The 16,453-nt window shown below is 40.0% G+C and overlaps 1 protein-coding gene across 5 annotated transcripts in view; it reads right to left on the reverse strand.

The window, feature by feature from the left end:
• Window positions 1–16,041, reverse strand: part of YPEL2 (yippee like 2) — a 69,311-nt gene extending 53,270 nt beyond the window's left edge. For 2 of the 5 annotated variants that reach the window (XR_007953240.1, XM_051994140.1), the window contains exons 1-2: window positions 10,561–10,946; window positions 215–309 (exon numbers count right to left, since the gene is read on the reverse strand). Coding sequence is in view for 3 of the 5 variants with exons in the window: in XM_051994140.1 (XP_051850100.1) it covers window positions 215–309; window positions 10,561–10,608 (143 nt within the window). In the remaining 2 variants the exon portion in view is untranslated. Of the gene's footprint in view, window positions 1–214; window positions 310–10,560; window positions 10,958–15,931 lie in introns of those variants that run through there. The other 3 variants (XM_051994142.1, XM_051994143.1, XM_051994141.1) reach the window with 3 other exon arrangements.
• Between the last annotated feature and the right edge of the window lie 412 nt (window positions 16,042–16,453).

Below are 16,453 nucleotides of genomic sequence, written 5' to 3' on the forward strand. Positions count from 1 at the left end.
TAAACATCTATTTATTTAGCATGTGCCAGGCACAATATTAAGCCCTAAAGACACACAGAAAGGCCAAAATAAGTCTCTTCCCTGAGGGCCCTCACGTTTTACCTTTGACCATGTACATGCTATGTTGTTGTTCAGTGGGGTGGAGGTTTGCCATTACCTTCTGTAGCTCATTTTAAGATGAGGAAACTGAGGCAAATAGATTGAAATGACTTGCCTAGAGTCACACAGCAGCTTGTCAATATGTCCGAGGCCAGATCTGAACTCAGAAGAGACATTCTGACTCCAGGAGTATACTCTCCACTTAATGACCTGCAAATGTTAATTCAGAAGGAAAGCAGTTCTCATGGGGCAGCATCAGGCCCTACACAGGAAAGATTTAATAAGCTTTGATGCTCTACTCAGACTCCTATTTGAGGTAGTTTCTGAAGTAGAATGTCTTCTCTGCCCTTCCTGGTCATCGTGGACATAATAGAGAAGTCAAACATTTAATTCCATGAAGTTGCATCTCTTCCACTGGGAGATGACTACTCCAAGAATGTGTGATGTTCTCACAAGACAGCCTTGTGTCATTGGATGATAATGGCCAGGGACTAGCAGAGACCTCAAAGAGAAGAGGGAGAGACCCACGGGTTCTGAGCCCACCCTCCAGCCCACTCAACTGTTCTAGAGCCTGTTTATTTCCTGGGCTTCTTTTACTGGGGGTGCTCCCACTCGCCTACCTCCCAGGAGAACTATGAGTGTTAATTAACACTTGCATCACACTTTGAAGATAAAATTATTTAGAGAGATGGGGGAGGAAGACAAATAAAATCAAGTCTTCTCAGTGGATTTTATCTGGAATCCATCTGGCTTTTCAGAGAGCATACAAAGCACTGTCCCCTTTTTACCAGGCCCACTACTTTTGTGGTGAACCTTCTAAGACAATCCTTCAAGTCCTGCCCAATTCTCCTACCCCACAGTCGTAGAAGTAGTCACCAAAAGCTCCTATATATACCCAGATTATAATCACAACAACAGCAAATGTTCATAGTATTCTACACACATGTTGTACCCCCAAACAACTTTGTAATGTGGGTGCTACAAATATTTTTAACTCTACATGGGGAAACAAAGGATCAGATCTTAAATGGCTTTCTCGGCGTCACACAGCTAGTTGATATTAAGAGTGGGATTCAAAGTCTCATCTGATTCCCATCAGCTTCTTTAACATTTAACTAGGCAGGCAGTTGTTAGTGGAATTAACACTCAGGCTTGAGATACCAACAGACTGAACTCAACAGTGTGAGTATTTCTTTTCCATGAGCACTGAACCAGAAAAATCTTTGGTCTAAGTTAAAGCTGAGCCATCCAGCTTTTGCAGAATGAACTTAGAATAGGCATGGTGACACGACAGAGCCCAGAGCACAGTACGTGCTCTCCTTCCCCAGCCATATTTTTAATCAAGGGTGAAATCAAGTTGAAATGAAGATAGAAGAGAAAAAGTTGTCACAGACAGACAGTGACCAGCTTGAGGGAGCACGGGTGAGGGAGAGCGGAAGGACAGTCCTGCTGGCCTTGTTTTGATGGCAGGACCTCAGGTATAAGTCCATTTGAGGATGCCTGTGGGGTAGGCAGCAGAGAGGCCTGGAGGAACTAGTAGACTTAGCAGCATCCAATCAGTATCCAACTTTCCGCCCTCAGAACCATTTTTCTGGTATAAAATTCAAGCGAGAGGAGAAGGCCCAAAGCACTCGCAATTTTCCTGTCACTATCTGACTGAGTTATCAATCAGCATCAAGGCAAACTAGCAAGGTATGGATTTAAAATTACAGTTGAATTAATGCCAATTCCTGGGGAGTTAAGCGATGACAATGTTGGAAATTTTTTACTGTTTTCTGTGCCCATTTCATGATGAGACCCTCTTTTACTATAAAATTATTAATGATCCATCTAGTCTAACACTCTCATTTTATAGAAGATTGACTTGCTCAGTCACACAGGCCACAATTCTCCAAACTCAAGTCTTTGATTAGTGTTCCTGCCATTACACCACCTGGAAACAAAATTCCTGCCTAAGGTCACATTTGCTGATGGTAATGTCCCACTACCCTAGTCATTTGACAGTGCAGGCCCTTCCCCCTTCTCTTTGTCTGTGACCACCCCCCCCCTCATCCCCCAAAGCACAGAGGGCCCAGGAGAACCACCTCAATGAGTCAGACCTTAACAGCTCCAAGTTTACCTTTAATAAAAGGGTCATCTTTGGAGGCCAAATTTGACCATTGTGGGTCAGTCACTATTAAAACATAAAATGTTCCTCATACAAAGAATCTGATAACTCACTTGGGGTTTCCTGAGCTCCTCCCTCATTCCCCGAGCATGAAATACTGAAAACGCAGCAGCTCAGAAAGACAGAGCTCCCAGAAGTCTGTAGGAGACTAGCAAGAGCAGGAGGGGTGAAAGCAAACAGCTTCTCCTTAGACCACATGCTTCTGAAGTCCAGTCTTGACTGCTAAATGGGGGAAGGCAGGGCGGAAGGGAGGACAAGCTCTGACCCCATCCACTCCCCCCATCCTGAGCAAACACTGTGGGAGGAAAAGAAAACAAGCCCCTGGCTGCCAGTCTGGGTTTATACAGCAGCTGCAGAGTCTGTTTTCTTATCCATACAGGGCAGATTCTAAATTATGCATTTACCAGGAGCAGGATTTCTTCTTTCACTTCTGTTCTTCAGGAGGAGGGGGGAAATACAAATAGCAAAGAGGTTCTGGTTTTGCTCAACTCTGGGTCCAAAACCTTAATCATATCTTTAATCTGAAAAGGTGGGATGTGTGTGTCCCAACAGATGGACACACATACACATACACACACACATACATACATACACACACACACACACATACACACACACACACACACACGGACCAAAGGCACTAATTCATCGGCACCCACGAAGCCCTCTCAGACAGATAAGCTCCTTTAAGAGGCTGAGGAAGAATCTCAACTTGGCCAACTGCCATCTTGTTCATACTCCTCTTTGGGGGGTGGAGGGGAAAGGTGGCTAGTTGAAAGAAAAGAAAGCCACTGTCTCAGGTATGTAAAAAGAGAGAAAGGGGAAAGGAGAGACTAGCACAAGAGGATTCAGGAAAGGCCTGCAAGGCTAAGATGAAAGGAGGGATTAGATGAAAAAGACATGCTTTAAGTAGGAAACTACTACCTACCAGACACATGGGGGAGGGGAGAACCGGACTACTTTTTGTTTTGGATTCTCAGGTGAAAATCAAGAATAAGAATTAGGCTTGATGGATAGAAAGGGAGGAAAAAAAAAAAAAAAGAAGAATGAGGTTAGGGGCTCCAAACACTATCTGGGCAGAGTCTGCTTCTAACTCACTATAAGCTTTAAACCATCTGGGTCTTTTGTTTTGTCGTCTGTAAACGAGGGGCATGGGCTTTGGTGAAGCCCAGATTGATTTCCAACTAATCAAATAAGCTCAATATTTAAAAGCCTCAGGGCACATGTACAAATTAAACGCCATTTTAAATGAAGTAATAATCTATCACTGTGAAAATTAAAGAAAGATTTGCTACCACTAGCAGCTGGCTCCTTCCTATCAGCAAGGGAGAAAAAAGTAAAGATGTGCAATATTATTAAAAACAAGGAGCTTGGCAACACCCGATTAAGGGTAAAGTCCGTCAGCGGCACACTTCAGACCTTGCCAGCATATTGGCCAAAACTCCTTCACCCAGACAGATGGCTTTTCCTAAATGAACCATAACCACAACAGAAAAACCCCAATAGTCTCAACCTAGAAGCACCGTGAATCACCTAAGCAAGCCCAGAGTGTAATGTGCTAATGCAAAACCTTCCTCACCTCACACTACCAGACCCCACACCAGGCCCATTAATCTTCATTCGAGCCACCAAGGTTGGAACTGTGTGAATGTTCCCAAGCAAACCTTTACCATTGATAGAGGTGGAAGGATTGGGAGGATTTGGTCTGGTGGTCAAAAAATCTAATGACACTCAACCATAAGACAACCAGACTCATTCCTTGAATATTCAATTTTTTGAATTTTTCTTTGTGGGGAAGATGGATAAAAATTTAAAAAATAAAGACACTTCTTCCCTCTAGCTTCCATTCCAGTGTCAGCCAAGAATAGGCTAATTTTAACTTCAGGGAGACAGGGAGGAAAAAAGTTATACCACTAGATATGTAATTAGTACTTAAAGGGTACAGAAGACACCAGGGTGGGCCCATGCATCTCATGGGACAGCAGGGATTCCCAGGAAACATGATGACCTTAGTGACAATTCTCCTTTGAGATTTCCTTAATTGCTTCATTGGTAGGGACGGATTGGGGAGGGGAGTTCAGGAGTAGAAATCAAAAACTGAGCTCCCTCCCTCAATCCCTCCAACCTATCACATAGAGATGTTGTCTCTAAAACATGAGCTCCAACCTTTCTCTTTTAAGAGTTCTCTTGGGAAGTTAAGCGACTGTAACAATTCCTTCTTTTCTATCTTTGAAACAAAATCTACCATTTCTAGCACCTAACTTTCTTGCTGTGATAAAAAAGCTAACTTCTCCAAAGCATTTTGCAAACCTTAAAGTGATATATGAAGGCAAGCTATTGTTATTTCTCTAGACAAGAAATAGCAACTCTCCAAGTATCCTTTAATTATGTACAAAGGAAATCATTTTTTAAAGTTAAAACTTACTTTCAAGGTAATCCCAAATTCAAAGATCCTAAATAAAATCTGCTTTTCCCCAACAGTCACTTGAGGAAGGTCAAGCACTTATTCTATCAATGCTAACATTGTTCAAACATGGTTGGGATGCCTTTAGGGGAACTATTAGAGCCCAAACTAAGAAAGTCAGCCTCCTGGCATTGTAGGCATATACAAAAAAAAAAAAAAAAAAAAAAAAAAAAAGCACAAGCTTGATCACCCACATTGTGTGCCAAGTTTAACTCTGAACTTGAGGCTTTCCAAAATCAAATATGCCCTTGAAGAACAATATGTCACCACTGAAGACTGTCGAAAGAATATGCTGTAGGCTCTAAAAACAAGTTTAGAAGTTCAACAGAACTAATCTAAGGTTTACAAAATTTAAAATGTTCTTTGACTTCCCAAACTGAATGCTTTAAGAGGACAAAAATAATTATGAAGTATTGAATAAGCTTTTTTGATTTAAAGTACACACACACACACACACACACACACACACACACACACACACACAGATGGGGCTTTTCTGAAAACTAACCCAGTTAATTGTCAATCATCAAGAAATCACAATTAAGGAAGTATTCATTAATCAAATGGATCTCTCTTCTACTTCTGATAAAAAGGAGTAAAATGATATCATAAATATAATAAAGATTCTGGACTGTGAAATTTAAGTCCTCAACTAAATCTAACAGATTTCAGTTAGAAAGACCTTGAATTTAGGTCATGAATTTACCAGCTTGGTATGTGTCATGGGCTAGGGGCAGGATCTAGGACCAGTCCTCCAGCAAAGGAAGTTTTGCTTATAGATGATGGAGTTTAGGCCTTTGAAACATCTGTTAGAAAAGTAAATGTATTCACCACATGGCTATTCGTTCATTCATAGCTTTGCTGGGGGGGAGGGGCACACGTGGGGCTTGCAGCTGTCACAACATCTGCATGGAGAAGAGGCAATTACTCCTGAAGCACCCTGACTTGGCATCTGATTACTGGAGCACTGCGGTGGTTAGAGATTACCGATTGGTTGTCTTATCAGGTGAAAAGATATTATATGAGATTTTTCCATTGATAGTTTTAACCCCTAATCTAAAACAGGTACAAAGAAAATTGGTTTTCTAAAGATGGATTGTTAAGGATCTTAACACTGGATAGCACTCCTGGGCCACTTTTTAAAATCTCTTTACATAAATAAGAGAAGTTCTACAGCCATTTCATTCTTTGAATATTTATCTCCTTTGCCTTATAGTAATAGGTTTTTAATAAATCCTTAATTGATTGTTTGATATTTTACAATGGCACATTTTTGGCTTGATTTAGCATTTAGGTTAAATGGCTAACACTGTCCCCTGCTAGCAAACTCTGCCTCTTAGGGGCAACTAAGGCTGAATCCCCTGTATTGGTAGATTTAATATTAAGACTCAGAGCTTTATCTGTCTCTGATCTACCATTATTCATGGAAATTTGTCTCATTAGAGACATAATGCCCATCAAACACCATGGCCACATCTTCATCTTTTAGACCACACACATTCTATTGCTTCATAAGTAGTTTAGGGGATCTTCCCGAGCTTCCCAGAAGACTTGATTCTCTTGTAAGGCTGAGTGGGAACTGGTTGGAGCACTGAATGTCTTCAGATTTCTCTTGTACACATGATCTCAATCAACAAGCATTGATTAAATACCTACTATATAATAAACATTGGAAACATAGCAAAAACAGTCTCTAACCTTAAGGAATTTACATTCAGTAGGGGAAGAAAAGATAACAGTACATAAAGATATGGTAAGAGACAAGAATAGCTGAGGAAGTCACATTTAGCCTCATGAGAATAGTATAGGATTTAGAAAGGACCCTATTTAATCCAAATCTCTCATTCATTGTAGAAATGAGAAGTTAACCACCCACACAGCTCATAAGTTAGAAGAATCAGGACTTCTTGTCTCAACTCCCATGGTTTATCCACTATACCCACACTATCTCTATCTCTAAGGTGACATTTGAGCCAAACTTTTTTTAAATAGCTTTTTATTTTCAAAATACATGCAAAGATATTTAACATTCACCCTTGCAAAACCTTGTATTCTGAATTTTTCACCTTCCTTTCCACCCTCTTCACTAGACAGCAAGTAATCCAATATATGTTAAACATAAACAATTCCTTCTATACATATTTCTACATCATGCACAAGAAAAATCAGATCAAAAAGGAGAAAAAATGAGAACAAAAAAGGAAAAAACAAAAAATGTGAAAACACTATGTTATGATCCACATTCTGTCCCCACACTCCTTTCTGGATGCAGATAGCTCTCTCCATCACAAGTCTATTATAATTGGCCTGAATTACCTCATTGTTGAAAAGAGCCCCATCCATGAGAGTTGATCATTGCATAATCTTGTTGTTACTATGTATAATGTTCTCTTGGTTCTACTCCACTCAGCATCAGTTCATGTTTAAGTCTCTCCAGGCCTTTCTGAAATCTTCCTGCTGATCGTTATTCAGATGTCCCCCAACTGACGGGCATCCATTCAGTTTCCAGTTCCTTGCTACTACAAAAAGGGCTGCTACAACATTTTTGTAAACGTGAATCCTTTTTCTTTTTTAATGATCTCTTTGGGATACAGGTCCAGTAGAGACACTGCTGGATCAAAGAGTATGCAGTTGGACAGCCCTTTGGGCAAAGTTCCAAATTGTTGAATTTTGTTTTGTTAAATTTTGGAGAAAACTAGACTGAAGGAGAAAAAAGACTGAAGTGGTGAGAGTGCATTTCAGGCATGAGGGACAGTCTATGCAGAGATACAAAGATGAAAGTGTAATATGTTTAAAAGTAATCTAATTTTGTTGAGACTAGGCACTCAGCTATCTCAATTTGCTACTGTAAGAGATGATTTGTATACAGTAGTATAAGGTACTCCTTAGAGTTTAGATAATTATTAGATATTAGTTCCATAATTAGATTATAAACTCCTCAACGGCAGGGACTTTTTGCCTTTTTGTATCCCCAGCACTCAGCACAATGCCTGACATTTCTCATTCAACTTTGTCTGAGGAGCTGCATTAAGAGAAGGTAAATTGTCATAGTTAATGCTCCTAGTTCCCTTTGTTTTTCAACCCCCATTCTTTTTTAACATGGCAGGTACTATCCATCTCACAGCATTATGCAAACTTTTAAAACACAAAAGGAATAAGTTATTTTTAAGTGGCAAATTAGCTTTACCAACTTGCTATGTGACCCCCAAGCACTTTTCTGGGTCTCCTCCCCCCATCCTCCATCCCCAAAGGATATTCATGATTTGAGATAAATGACAATATATTTCTGAAGTCTCCTAATCCATCCCACTATATAATTAGACCTACCCTTAAGCTGAAGTGAAAAACAGACCATCCCAAAGATTAGAAAAAAATATATAACACATTTTCCTGAGCATGTCTTTCATCTATGGGGTACATGAGCTTCATTTCTTTTTGATCCTTAGGCACAGGTAGAACACTAATCAAGATACATGGTCTAACAGACACCTGTAGGTCAGCCTTAGAAAGAATTTCTCATCTAAAAACAGAATAGCAGCTAAATCAGAGAAAATGCAAGAGAACACAGGCTTTGTTCACTTTATCCTGAGTGTTACCTCTGTAGAAAACATGATGGTAAATTCAATATCTTTTGGTATTTATTGACAAAAGCAAGCTCTATCACTAGTTCTAAGAAGTTCCCATCAAGACTCCCCAAAACCCAGAAAATAAGTAGAAGCTCTCAAGGCTAAAAGGCAGCTACATCACCAATCTGCCTCAGTCTGAACCACTTTAATTCTAATTCCAAAGTTTTTAAAACTCTCGACCCTTCCATCTGACCGGGATCCCACCCATGTGTAAATGTAAGAACTAGACAAAGAAACACATGCTTCTTTCAAAAAAGGATGCTTTTGTTGCCAACTTGGTATAAACCTGGAGAAAAAACATGAAGATTATTTTGGGGGGGCAAGGTAGAGAAGAATTTGGCTTCAAATCATGAACCTGCTATTTCTTATCTGTGGGATTCAGTTTCCCTATATGTAAAATAAGGGAACTACATAACATAGTATTTAAGATTCCTTTCAGCCCCAAATTCTCCTGATGCTATGATTTTCTGGCTGTCCTTAATTCCAGAGATGGATGGATTTCATCTCAAAAAACTATTAACAAACTGTTTACAGAAGGCGGGGAAAGCTTAAGTATGCAGCAAATTTCTGGCTTTCTCCTCTGTGTGTGAACAATGAACTTTTAAAGCTTAAAAACCTCTTCTCTTTCAGGGCTGGTATACTATGGACAAGATAGGGTTGGAGGGTAGGAAATTCACAGGGTGAACTGCGTGTTGCAATTTGTTGTTGTTATTTCTGGTGTACAAAGTGCTCTACCCATATGGAATTATCTAACTGGAGCTTAACAGCAACCCTGTAAGGAAGGTACTACAGCACTTATTATGAGCATTGTAGAAGCTCAGGAAATGACTTATTCATAATCACGTAGCTACCGTCAGAAGTGGAACACAGGTCTCTCCAACCTCTTGTACAAATTGCCAGCTTTTCATATCAAGTCAGACAGTCTAATGTAAGGATTTCTGAGAAACATGGCAAGACACACATAAATTGAAACAAAATGAAATAAGCAAAATATCTACAATGGCCATAATAATACAAATGAAATAATACAAATTAACTGGATGCTGTGTAATTACAATGACCAAGTTTGGCTCCAAACGAGAAAATGTACCTTTCTCCATTCATTAAGACGTGGGGACTACAGGTGTGGACTATTGCAAATGCTTATCAGGTTCAGTGGGTAATTTGGTTGCACCGTTTTCTTTTCATGTCTTTCTTCCAAGAAAGGTTTGGTGTAAAGGCAGAGGAAAATAGAAAATGTAAAAACAAAAGGAACCCATAAAAACCTAAATGAAAACAAACTGGAAGACCAAAAGATTCCAGAACACACCATAAGCAGTAGCCAGGGGGTTTGCTTAAACATGTATTAACTCCCATCCTTGCTCCAGTTGCTCCCTCCTCCCTATCTTCAAGCACTATGAATCTAATATAAACTATGTTCTAACTACAAAAGGTGCATGTTCTCTTAAATTGGGAAAGGAATGCCACTCAAAAGTTTTAAGTTGGATGCAACAAAATGGAATTTTCCCTCACACCAGCTTCCTGTTTCTAGAAAATTTCACTGAATTCTATACTTAAGAAGAGAAATCTTTTTTTCCCTATTAATACATACTGGAGAGGGGAAGAAGGGAAGCTAATCAAGAACCATATGATAAAAAAATATGCTTAGTTTTTAAAAAGTAAACAAAAAGTATGATTTATCCACTTTTGTACTGAGTTCTAGATTGTAGTTTGTATGAGGGAAGAGGAAGAAATAAGAGGAAGGACAATGATAAAGGCATAGGGAGGAAGAAACACAATTATATTCATAGAGGGAGAAACAGAAACACAGGTAGAGGAAAATCAAGGCCCCTGTTACACCACCCAAGAGCTCATAAGACTAATACTAACACACACACACATTCAGAAGTAGGGAAAGGAAAAAAGAAGGGGGGAAAGCTTAGGAAGTTCTGGGATAAGCATTAATAAGAAATATTTAGGTTGCTTTGCCAGTGAACATTAGTTATCAATGGTAATTAACTATTTTCTATGTAGTTTTTCAATAGCTCAGAAGTAGGAGCAGCAGTGGTCAGAATACCCAAAGTTATATACAAAAGCCAAGAGCCAGATTACCCTACAAGCAAGTGATTCCCCAACCAAATTAAATATGCATATTATCAGCCCAAGACTGCATACCCACCCCTCCCCATACATCTAATATAGAACCCTTATCTTGACCCTCCTACCTGAACTTCTTGAAGAATATTAATAGAGTCAGGATATAACAAACACATCCTATCAGGACATACATGATGTCATTTTATCAGGACATACAATGTGATTCAATGATGATATTCATTTCAGAACTCCAATCTATTCATCCTTAGTGTCATACATCTATCATATGGGCTTCTAACCTTCCTTTGTCACTCCAAAAGAGAGACTAAGGAAGTATTAGGGAAACTTTAGCATCTAGGAAAGAATTACATCCTGACCCTCTAGCCATATGGCTATCCCAGACCAGGGTCTGGGAAACCAACAGAGGAGACCCAAATGCCTCTGGTATCTTTCTCAATCTCCCCAGTGCTCAGGACAAACAGGGTGGACCCCAAGGTGTTCCTGACCCAACTGGATGATCTGGCTGTAGAATTTGGGTGGTGGCCCTTTATGGAACTCTCCTCTCTCTGCCACATCACAGAAGAGTGAGACTCATTCCTCTGCTTTGGCTTTTCATTGGTTGTAGGAAATTGTATTGGATGACCAAGACTTAATTAGGTCAGGAGTTGGCATCTTTTCAGGCTGTGATGTAGTTAAGAGCCCTGGGCTGGAAAGCCAGATGACCTAGGTTTCCTAGGTCCCAGATTGCTACTAACAAGCTGTGTTGACCTTGGACAAATCACTAAATTAAAGAGTCAGAAAATACTAGAACTGGAAGTAAATTTCAAAATGAAGGGGTTGAAAGTTGATCTTAAGGTCCCTTCCAGATCTAAGTAGCATGACTAAGTTTTCATTTCTCTTCTCTAATATAAAGTGGAGGGTGTATTTTTCTACTGATAAGGGCACCCCTTTACTCTAAAATTAGGAGTGTCTTTGCACTTCAGCCTCTATCCCTAAAGTGTAATTACTTGTAGTTACCCTAATATTTGTCAGGAGAAAACCTAGAAAATACAGCCTCTGTTGAGAAGGTTCACAGCAATGTAGAATAAATCTCACCTGAAAAATAAGGAGGGCAGAGGCAGCCTTAATTTCCTCAAGAAGAGTGCTTATAACAATACTCCTTATCCCTCAGGATTGTTGTGAGGCTCAAATGAGACAATATATGTAAAATATATGTTTTTTTAAGGTTGGAAAGTTTTAGGGGGAAAAAAGCTTTGGGTTCAGAAATAAAAAAGCAGGAAAAGCTTAAAGGAGCTGCTTCTTGGTCAGCTACTATTTCCCCTGCCAGTGCCATGTTGCAACTCTGGTAAAAAGAGGAATACAAGGAAAAGCAAGACAGTCCTTACCTGTGAAATAATTCACAATCTAATGATGACGCATAATAATTTCGGCCTATAAAAAAGGAAGTGAGAGGAAATCTCTTCCATCCCAGAACTCAAAAATCCTAGTTTTTTTTTTCTCTTCTGGCTCTTGGTCAACTACACCCATTGAGAATAACTGGCTATAGCAGTCTTTTTCACTGACTTTTCTTAGTGGAGAGTGCTGGGCTTGGAATGAGGAAGACTCATCTGCCTCAATTCAAATTAGGTTTCAGACACTTAATTCAGTTGTGTGATGCATGGCAAGTTGATTAACCCTGTTTGCCTCAGTATATCTCTCTGGAAAATGATCTGGAAAAGGAAATGGCAAGCCATTCCAGTATCTCTGCTTTAAAAAACAACAACAACAAAAAAAAAAATCACAAATGGAATCAATGAAGAATCAGACACAATTGAAAAATAATTTGACATACAACTTGTAAATAAAAAGCTATTAAAACTTTAAAAAAAGAAAAAGAAAAAGAATTTGACTTTAGGCAAGTCACTTAATCCTGTTTACCTCAATTTCTTTATGTGTAAAATAAGTTAGAATAGGAAATGGCAAACCATTCCAGTATCTTTGCCAAGAAAACTCCAAACAGGGTAGCAAAGAGTCAAATACAGCTGAAAATGATTTAACAAAGCCCACTCACTGGTCTACAATTCAATAGCACATCTTGGAAGACCATCCACTACCAGCTATTAGTCTAAATGCAAAAGGATCTGAAGTCCAAGAGAATAGGCTTTGCTTTTTGAACCATTTCATCTTAAGGAAATCGATCTCTGCCACTATGCCTAGTGACTTTGGTTAACAAGTCTTAGAAAGATGAAGTCTAAGTCTGCCATCATCAGACTAACAAACTCCATCTCGTAAAGGGTTGAAGAAAGCTGTGGAGGAACTAGAAATGTGAAGCTCAAACACTAGAAGGAACTCTTGTTAGCTAGCTACCCAACCAGATGCCATACTAGCCTCAGCCATTTGAATATTGTCATTTTTGCTTTTATCCTTTTTTTTCTCTCCATGATACAAAACCCTCAAAGAACAAAAAATTCAACCCTAAATCCAAAAGATTGTTGGCCAAATAGGTGAAGGACATTTCTACACTGGTAGTTTCCAAAACTAGCCCAAAGTTTCCAAAGCTAATTTCTTAGAAAAAGGGAGGGGAGGGGGGGATTGCTATTGTACTTAATGTTCCCATATAAAGCACATTTCACTTGAATTCTAGTTTTGTCATCTAGGCTCTTTTTAAAGGGAAATTGCAGCTTTTATTAATTTAAGTTAAGGATGTGTGGTGGTCACCAGGTGATACAAAATACAAATCCTCACCCTCAACGGGCTCACAATCTCATGATAATTCAGAGACTGATCTACACACAAATGTGTCTGAACCACAGTAATCAATGGGAAAAATAAAAAAAAAAAAAAAAAGGATAAATCAAGTATATGTGGATTTATACTGAGTCCCAGGGGCTACTAGAGAGTCTCAGAGACAAGGAATTACAGTAGGGTAATATAACAACTCAAACACACTCAGGTATTAAGGAGGCTGGGGTACAGGGAGAAAGATTGGGACCTGAGCTCTGCTTTATAATACAGGCTTGTAGATAAACAAAGGTCACCCTCCCTTCCAGTGCAACCCGTCCTCCCCAACAAAAAAGTTATTATGAATCTGCCCTTCCCCCAGGCTATACAGCCTAGGCTAGGGGAGATTTTGAAATAAGCATAATCAACATTTTCTACTTGTGACTGCCAGGAATTGTTAATGGCCCCAAGCACACGCCTGTACAACCCCCTAAAAGCCACTAGGACACATGAAACACAACAATAGCCTCATACAACAATAACCACAGCCAGAAGGACTCCATTTTCACTCTACTCCCCACCCCCATTTCAGCCCTAGGCACTAAACAAATGCTAAGCTAAAATTCAGGACCCACAGCTGGGTGTGTGGAGGGTTTGTGGAAAGCAGGGTTGTGCATCTTTCACAACCACCTGAACCCATGAGGGCTTTGGACCCAGATTCACCCTCCACCATGACCTATGCCACTACCAATCTGATGCTTGGGTTGCTAGCCAAGCTGAAGTGAAATTCTCCTGTCCCTGTGTGAGCCTCACATTTGTAGGACCTTTTGCTTTGTCATCTTCAATTGGGGGGGGCGGGGGGAGGGTTAGCCTTTTTTGTGTAAGACTCCTTTTGTCATGATTACAATGTTTTGTTGCCTACATTCATAATTGAAAAAAATGCTTTTTAATCAGAGGTTAGTAAAAATTAAAATAGAGACCCCAAAGTATCCATGAACCATAATTGAAAAAAATTCTTTTTAATCAGAGGTTAGTAAAAATAAAAATAGAGACCAAAGTATCCATGAACCCCAGGTTAAGGACACTTTTCTTAGTATAAAATCATGGTGAGCTAATTCTTACATGAAAAGTTGACTGCTATTCAAGGAGAAAGTTCCTCATAAGTTGCCTCTCCCTGATATTGGAAGTACTTATACCTAGCTTTTAAGTTCTAGTTCTAATCCTGCATTCAGTTCAGGCATTTTGGAGACTGACTTCTAAATAAAGGCATACAATGGATAATACTGGACAACAATCCAGAAGAACTGAGTTCAAATCCTATCTCATACTGTGGAAGTACCTCTGAAATTAAGCAGTCATATTAATTTTATCTCAGGAATACTTCCACAATACTTAACTAATAGTTCTGTGATCTTAAGGAAGTCACAACCTTTCTGAACCTGAATTCCCAATCTGTAAAATGGGGATAATAATAGCACCTGTCTTTCAGGCTCGTAAAGATCAAATGAAATGAAGTCTGTAAAATGAGTTTGCCAATCTCAAAACATCTCCTATACCCTAAAAAGTTAACTTTTGTGTCACATCTCTTTAGCAACTAAGAAAAGCCTACTTAGCCCTTCCCAGAATGTTTTTAAATGCACAAAATAAATACATAAGATTACATAGGGATCCGATGATATTGAAAAACATTTATTAACAAGTACTCAGATTTGAGGGTAAGAAATACTAAATTGACAAGGAAGGCTAGGCAAGGAATAAGCTGCCAGATACTCATATCTTATACTTTTTCTTCTAACCAAAGAGACATTCACAGCTCCTTTGGGACAGAGATTAGTGTCACAGGAAAGCTTTCACAATTGCTCCTCAGGCTACACTTGGGACTTGCTCTTCAAGGAAAGAAATTCAGCCTCCAGGGCTGTCAAAGACTAAGGCTGCCCACCTAACTGCATAGTCACAAAGAGAAGAAAATGGAAAAGAAAAACTTCAGATAAGAAAGACTCAGCCAGTGTGTTGGGAGATAGAGAAGGGAGGGGAAATGAGTTGAGACAAGTCCACCAGACAAGAGGGTCTCTGAAGCAAAATCACAGAGAAAGTTAACAGTCCCCACTCCCATAAACAAAGAAGCAATGGCCTGGGGATTCTTACTACTAGATACATCCACAATCCTTTCAGTTTCCTCCACAATCAACAAGAAGGGATTGAATTGAATGATTCAGAAGGTCCTATCCAGCTCTTAATGTGTTTATGAGACGAATGGAAGTAAATAGCTGGAGCTGGGTTTTTTTACCAGACTTTCTTTGGGCTAGATATCCAGCCAGTCAGCCCTCAATCTCAACCGGATTCAATTCAGTTGAAAGACAACTGTTCCCCTACTTTCTAACTTTTCAGAAAGTAATTCAGAGAGGACCTAAGGGGAATCAAGATAGACACATAGGTAAAGAAAGAATAAGGTATAAAACCTAAAAGTAATTGATGCATAGAAGAATCTCCTCTGCCAACCAAAAGATCCTGACAGCAATGATTTTAGAGGGCCTAAAGCCGGAATCTGTACAATGTAGTTTAAATAGCCAAGAGAAAAATACCTTGATTTTAAAGAGGCCCCTTTATCAACTGCAAAAATGGGCATTTGTCCCTCAAATACAGGGATCTGGTGCAGTGATCAGAGTAAACAGTATTTAACAGCCTAGTTGGGAGAAAAACAAACAGAAAGGGAAATGGGATAAAGCAAGGTGTAAAAGTCCAAAAAAGGAGAGGTATGAGAGCCACAGAAAGCCAAGGACCTGTCCACTCCAACTTTACCTTTGAAGGTTCCCTGGGTAGTTTGGGGTGCTATCCTTGCCAGGAGGGGAGAAGAGCGCCTCCAGTTGTATTAGGGCAAGGGAATGAGGAAAGAGGACAAAGCATCCCCCTTCTCTTCCCCATCCATCTTTGTAGTTGGGAGTTCACAGTAGCCCGGTAAGGAGGAGGCTGGTGAGCCCTGTTCCAAGAGAGATTCAGAGCAAAAGGTGGACCGAGTCCCTGCATGCTGGAAGCTCTTCTAGCCACGGGAAAAGACAGCACCACAAGCCAGCGCCCCCTAGGAGCGTGTGGCCACTGTGATGACCCAGAAGCTGCCCAGGGCAGGAGTCACCAGAAGTAAAGAAAGCGCTCAGCAGGGGGCCTAGACCTTCCCCACCCACCACCTCTCCCACAGATCCTCGCGAACCTGGTCACTGGGACCGGAGAAGGATCTCAGCTCAGTAAACCAGACCTAAACGGGACTCCAAAGAGGAGCGAAGAGAGGGTCCGGATCGTTTTCTTCGAAAAAGAGTTTGCCAAGGC

This window comes from Antechinus flavipes, chromosome 4 (assembly GCF_016432865.1).
Source record: "Antechinus flavipes isolate AdamAnt ecotype Samford, QLD, Australia chromosome 4, AdamAnt_v2, whole genome shotgun sequence".
Lineage (NCBI taxonomy): Eukaryota > Metazoa > Chordata > Mammalia > Dasyuromorphia > Dasyuridae > Antechinus > Antechinus flavipes.